The sequence below is a fragment of the Fragaria vesca genome, linkage group LG7 (assembly GCF_000184155.1).
Source record: "Fragaria vesca subsp. vesca linkage group LG7, FraVesHawaii_1.0, whole genome shotgun sequence".
NCBI classification, from domain to species: Eukaryota; Viridiplantae; Streptophyta; class Magnoliopsida; order Rosales; family Rosaceae; genus Fragaria; species Fragaria vesca.
In genome coordinates this window covers 21,711,951-21,718,688 of record NC_020497.1, presented here as the reverse complement: position 1 = coordinate 21,718,688, position 6,738 = coordinate 21,711,951, and the positions used below count along the sequence as shown (strand labels likewise).

The 6,738-nt window shown below is 37.5% G+C and overlaps 1 protein-coding gene across 1 annotated transcript in view; it reads right to left on the bottom strand.

Moving 5' to 3' along the window:
- The window catches only part of LOC101297395 (probable trehalose-phosphate phosphatase D-like), a 2,333-nt gene extending 530 nt beyond the window's left edge, over positions 1–1,803 (bottom strand). The window contains exons 1-8 of the mRNA XM_004309107.1: positions 1,557–1,803; positions 1,235–1,375; positions 1,063–1,134; positions 839–967; positions 696–749; positions 461–562; positions 294–371; positions 3–209 (exon numbers count right to left, since the gene is read on the bottom strand). Coding sequence (XP_004309155.1) covers positions 3–209; positions 294–371; positions 461–562; positions 696–749; positions 839–967; positions 1,063–1,134; positions 1,235–1,375; positions 1,557–1,775 — 1,002 coding nt within the window. The 5' untranslated portion in view covers positions 1,776–1,803. The remainder of the gene's footprint in view (positions 1–2; positions 210–293; positions 372–460; positions 563–695; positions 750–838; positions 968–1,062; positions 1,135–1,234; positions 1,376–1,556) is intronic.
- Between the last annotated feature and the right edge of the window lie 4,935 nt (positions 1,804–6,738).

Here is a 6,738-nt window from a genome sequence, read left to right as displayed (position 1 = left end):
GCAGCTTTGGTTTCCTTTGGGGTGGAGGACACGATTATAGAAAATCCCTGTCCTCTGGCTTCTATCACCTTGAAAGCATCTTCATCTGTTCGATCATCCCCTATGTACAATGGGAGGACGTCACCTGAGTTACTGAATCCAAGGGTGTCAAGTAGATATTCAAGCGCATGCCCTTTGTTCCATTCTATAGATGGTCGTACCTCCAGGACCTAAAAGGATCACATATAATTAATCTAACAATCTACTATGTCTTCCTTAAAAGGCTAACATAACTTGTGGATTATTTATCCTACCTTTTTACCCCGAGTCAGGTGAAACTCAGGATAGGTTTCAATCACAGCCTTCACCTTTTCTTCTAATATGTCATAATCCTGGAAGGGGGCATAAATTTTAGAAATTTTCATGTATAACTGAATATAAAGATAACAATGAGATGAGTCATTAGGCTATATATTTCTACCTCTTCCCGGACATTCCGGTAATGTACACTGATGCAGAATCTATTGTCCTCTACTCTTGCACCTTCAATCTTTCTTGCTATTTCATCCAACACTATGCGTATCTATCATGTCACAAACACTAGGATTAATTTTATCTGTTGAGTGAGGACTACTGCAATTGCAAGGAAACGATTGTTCCTTGTATGTGAGGTTAAGGCATATGTACTTGGCTAATCACTCTAAAATTTTGTTTACCTCTTGGATTGCAGGCAGGAATCTTTTGGCAGGTTGAAAGAGCATGTCACTCTCCTGCAAGATTAACATATCACATATTAATTACCAGTTCTTTATTAAGGAGGCAAAAGGAAATATAGGAACGTTGCATGTAGGGGACTGACCTTATCCAACGTTGAGGCTGTGGCTTGGTTCTTGGCATCACAGGGCTTTAGCGGCTTTGAGGGGACCATAATGTCCATCCCGTGGCTGCCGGCATAATATACATTGCTTAACTGTACAAATCCTTTGACCTGATCATTGCCAATTGAGAAAATGGTTATTTAGAGGGTACTCATTGGAAATCCAAAACAGAGTCGAAACTAAAAGATAATCATGGACTCATTACCTTGTCTCTACTCCTCCCGCTGATTACTGCTGTTGGAAAATATTTGGCAACTTCGCGCACTGCTGCTCTCATCTATCATGTAAATGGATGTATAATGAATAAGGAGAATTTTGGGAGAGTATAATAGATAGCTAAACACTTCATTAAGAAATTAACTGAAACTTATATTCACCTCACTGGACATGAAAGCACGATCCGGATCATCAACAATCGGTGAGAGAGTGCCGTCATAGTCTAAAAAGACAACAATCCTCTTCCCTTTTGCAGCTTTCATCATCCTATCAAATGAGCCTAGTGCAGAAGGGTGCTCCACCTAATTGAATTCATATCCACAAAAGGATTAATACCAAGAATTAAAAGAACAATTTAAAGCTAAGAAATTTCCCAAACAAGTTAGCTTGACTGATATTAACATAGTAGTAAAGTAGTAACCAACTAAAGCAGTGCATTTTTTGTGTCTTCACTTTAAAGCCAGGAAAGCAAGAAAGACGTACCACCCATGAACTGTAAGCTAAATCTGATGAGGGGATGGGTGTATTAACAATGGCGGAAATATCATGCAGGTTTGAGGCTATTGATGCCAAGGTAAGATCACCAATATTCTCGTCGTTGTTGAGTACTTTTGAACTGACAGGTTGCACCTTTTGCTTATCAGGTGTCGATGATCTCTGGAAGCCCATTGCCTGCAGGTTCAGCTTAGCGAAGTTCGTCATGGTAGTGAATCTAGCATCACAGACACCAAAACAACAAATTCCACATGTATAGTCAGTAATGAATAGTGTCAATGATCCAGCTAAGATCTCAATGGACGTCGGTAGTACACCATTTCACAGATTAGTTGTTTCTAAAATAAATCATCCTCGTGTTTATAATTCAATAAGTTAAAAAACAAATCAAAATTATTTGTTAGTTCAACAAGTTCATGTGATTGACTAAACAATTAGAGAAGTCATTGTCAAAAAAGAAGCAATACAGGTACTTTGGATCTAAACTGTATTCTTGATTAATTAGCTAGACCATCAGTCAAACAACAAAGAAAATAATAATGGTAATTAGCTAGACTAAGACTACTTTGATGAATTAATTATTCAAAAATTGTAACAGGTGTTGCAACTATTTTCAGAATGATAAATTAAGACATGTCCTTTTCCAACGGAAGTAACAGAACATGAATCTATCATTTCTAAGAGATAATGTCCTTTTCCAAACACAACATCTTTCATATATAAAGTTTCACACAAGAGCAAGCTAAGGCTAGCTTAGCAAGTAACAAAACAAGAACAGGAACAAGGGGGGGGACAATTTGATTAGAGGCTCGAATAGTTAATTGGATTTAGTGACTAGACATTACATGTAAAATCTAAAAGGACTTTGTCTAGCAAGGGAGTCATCTATCAAAGCTGATTCAGAATGACAAAGACAGATCACATACAGGAAAACAAAACCTCCATCAAACTCAATATACAATGTATTTGTTGTTGGCTCTTTTGGCTCTACCCTAACTACTATCTGGCTTCATTCCAACTGATCGTCTTCTACTTAACTAATTAACAAATTACCTAATCAAGAATGAGTAATCTATCTCTCGCTTAATAATTAAGGCAGCCATAAGTGCAGAACTAATATATATACAGCAAGTCGATCGCCAGTGGGAACACCACGTACGTACAGACACAGTACAAAAAGATCAAAATTTAAATTAAGGAGGGTAGCCATCATTGTGTTTCAAAAAAACAGAAAGATAATCAATATTCTAGTGAATTAACCTAACCGGTTCATCTTCAAGTTCGAAATAATGCTTCATGGTTTTCCACTGACTGAAATAGCATATGTATATATGCATATATGGCTGTCATAACCTATAAATCCACATGAAAGAACATGCATACATATGATGGGTGGCTAAATTATTATACATATCTGTGGAGCAAGTATAACTATGTGGCTCTCTCTCACTCTTGTGGATGAAAGAATCTAATCAATGACTGAAATCATTGATCAGGGTTGATAGCATGAAGTAAATGAATAAGTTAGCACAGGAACAAGCTACTTCATCAAAAACCAGAACAAGAAAAACTTTACACCTACAGATGGACTCGATCACTGTGACTCAAGCGTAAAGCCAAAATACAGATGCTTCTTATACGACAAAGTTCTTTGTCAAAAACGCAACTGCGGTCATTGGATGATTGATTGAGCAGATGAAACCAGAACAGACTACTAAATCAATAGGAGCACACAGATACCATGGATACACACACGTGTATCCTAAGACAGCCACACCATGACAAGTCCTTTTAAGACAAAGAAAAAGAAACAAATTACTTGACTCCTTGAGTTTTCTTACCCAGAAAGTTCATCTGCGTTGAAAATTTAGTAAACAATGAAACACACGAGGAGGATTAACTAATTGGTCTGATGAAAACTGATATACGAATAGGATTTTAGAGACAAAGTACAAGCAGACATATTCAACGTGTCAATTCCAGAAGTGGTGGATCGATATGCCGTGGACACGTCTAGACATTTGATTATACAACTTTAGACCAAAAGGAAAAGGGAAAAGGGTACCTCAAGAAGATAGAAGCAGACATTCTGGATACGACGAAAGCATCGGAATCCAATGTAACTACCACGAAGTGAAATGAAATGCGACCTGATTCAATAATGCTATCACTATCGGGGTAAACCTCAGTGCACCAGGTGAGTTTATGTTAGCAACAAAGGTGCTGTGTGAGAACAACTCAAGCAAGTGTATACCATAACACGATGACAAAACAACGGTGCGTTTTATTAGTGTAAGAACATATGACATTCCAAAAATTAGTAAACTAGTAAAATGCCATGATTTTTAGAGAAAAATGAAATAATTCATCAATCGAGGGACAAACTCAATTACAACACTCGTAAAAGCTTAGTACTACAAACAAAGAACATGTGTCTCCAGGTCGATCACACAGGAAAGAGTAAGAAGAGACCAATAACTTACTAATCTATGGGTCAAAGACCCTATAAATGAAAAAGAAAATATCATGATAAACTAACCTTAAAACAGTAGACTTTAAGCATAGAGTTAAACCAAAACTACGAGAGAAAGCGAACATCTCTACCAAAAACATTTATGAATTTAGTGCAATTACTCCGAAATATAGTAAAAGTTGCCGTCTTTTTTTACAGTTGAAAATGAAATTAAAGCAGAAACAAATGTTTTTATGAATTTTTTTTTTTAAGAGAATTAAGATATCAACGGTGATTAACGGTTTTTCAGGTACCAGTCATTTTACCAGAGAAAGAAGAAAATGACAGGCACATACGGGTGTGGGGTCTACTCTAACAGATCTGATGAGTCGGTGGTTTTTAGAATCTCCGCCGTCCAAGTGGCACCCGGCACCGACATTCAAACTGACAGTTGAGAGTCGTAGATCTGCGAAACGGTGACCGAGTTTTATACGTTTTACTAGTCAATGGGCCTCCGGGTCCAGTCCAGAGGTAGGCCCGTTTGAGGACACGTGTGGGCCTTTATGAGGTTCAGAGTCCAACCGCAGAGCGGTTTGAGAACTCGGGGATAGCCAGCAAAGACGGCGCGTGAGGGCTTCATGTCCACCGCCTACCGTGGCGAGTCCGTCTCACCTGCTCGTGGCTCGCGTCAGGTGAGTTCAAACGACCACCAACCGCTTTTTCGTTTTTCCCGGCACACTTTCCCACTAATAAAAAAACCGTGAAAAAAAAAAACCAAACTCCCAAAATAAAAGAAAATAATCACAAATTCATGAAACTCAAAAGCTAATATACCAGAATAAAATAGAGGAAATTCGTAGGAAAAGGAAAAGAACATGCAGAGAAGGGGGTGATGGTAATGAAGACGATAATGGATTCATGGTTATCAATATGTAAAAACGAAAAAGAAAACAATTACATAATCAATCTTAGAGTGAAGCTATTTCTGTGTAGAGGCTAGAATTTCAGAAAAGGGAAGATAATAAGTGACGATAACTCACCAGAGTGATGAAAGGTGACGAAATCTGGGGTGGTCTGGAAAGCCAGAGGAGCTTCGATGGCGAAAGAGAGAGAGAGAGAACTGAGAGAAAGAAGCTTGGATGTAATGTGATGGACAGTTTGAGAGAGAAAAGGGCAGGGAGAAGGTGAAGGAGGAGAAGGTGAAGGAGGAGAAGGGGGTTATATTTATAGGGAGGAGAGGGGGAGGAAAGAGGGGGTTTTACCTTGAGCCCTGAGGATACTTGGATGGTTGACACTTGCCATATATGAGTCTAATTTTACAGAAAATAAATTGGCTTTTTAGAAATTATTATTATTTTCTATTTTCAAAACGTCTTTTGACATATATACCCCTTGGATACTTTGGAATCTTGTTGCAATTGCTTAACTTCATGTACTAAATTTAGGCTATAAGCTGTTACTAAGACAACGGGATGTTCGGATTTAGGATCTTCGAGTAGTATGTAGTTTTGTCTGATCGTCCAATTGTTTGATTCTACGTGTATACAATTAGAGAGGTGAAGTGGAGTCGATCGTTAATCATTTAATCGCACGTGTATAACTTTCGAGCCATACATAACGTGTCATCAATTAATTGTAACTTGATTTGATTCATCTAACACGTTAGTAACGTAATTTATGATTTCATGCAAGTAATGACATGTTTTGATCGGAAACAATAGATCTTAAGCTTTTAAAACGATCGAATATTTCATTAACTGTCATAATCACTTCTAACCATTTGTTTATTCTTTCACGTGGTGATGACGTCCGACTGACATAATGTACCCACTACTATGCATAAAAAAGGATAGAGAACATTTAATCGCACCGCTTGACCGACAAGTTGTATCGTCACTCATACAAGACTAATATCAGTTGATAAGAATTCGATACTTTTGAGTGATGTACAAACATAGAAAGAATGGGGTATATTATATCAAATGTCCAATTTAGTAATTTGACCACCTAAAATTTTTTTTTTCTTCTGAAAACCAAACATTGTATAAAAGACAGTAAATGGATTGCGCGTAGTCATAATTACACAAACAAACCATAATCAATACCAAAACGGTTTTATCAAAAAAGGTAATAGAAAACAAAAACTTCGTGTTAACCTAGACGTTTACAAGAGTAGTATTCAAAATCCATGGTGATTAATTTCACGCAAGGAAAGCTGCCGCTGATTGCTCACCACCCACCATGCAACCTTACCTACCCTAAATTGCTCTCAAATGGAAAAATCTATAATTTTCCGTTGTTACCTTAACGAGTTAACCTACCTCTTCCATGAATCCCCAGATTTATTAATAAAACCGAAACCACCTTAGCTCGAATCACATTCCTATTATATACCAAATATAGATTAAACCAAACCCAAAACAAAGCACTGATCCAATTCCAAATCCAGAGTTTACAATAGTATCAAGATTCAAGAGTACTCTATTATTAACCTGGTGGTTTATTAGGTGTCGACACGAAGCTAAACCCAGAAAAAGCCACAGATTAATAGTATTATAGGACTAAAATCCATATTGTGAAACTTGCAGACACCACCATGCTAGAGTCTACGTTTCTACCAGAGAGCTGAAGTGTGTTCTAGAAGGGGGAGTTGAATTGGAAGTATGTGAAAATGTGTGTGTTTGGTACCGTGGGATTTACGTGGGAAACTTCCTACGA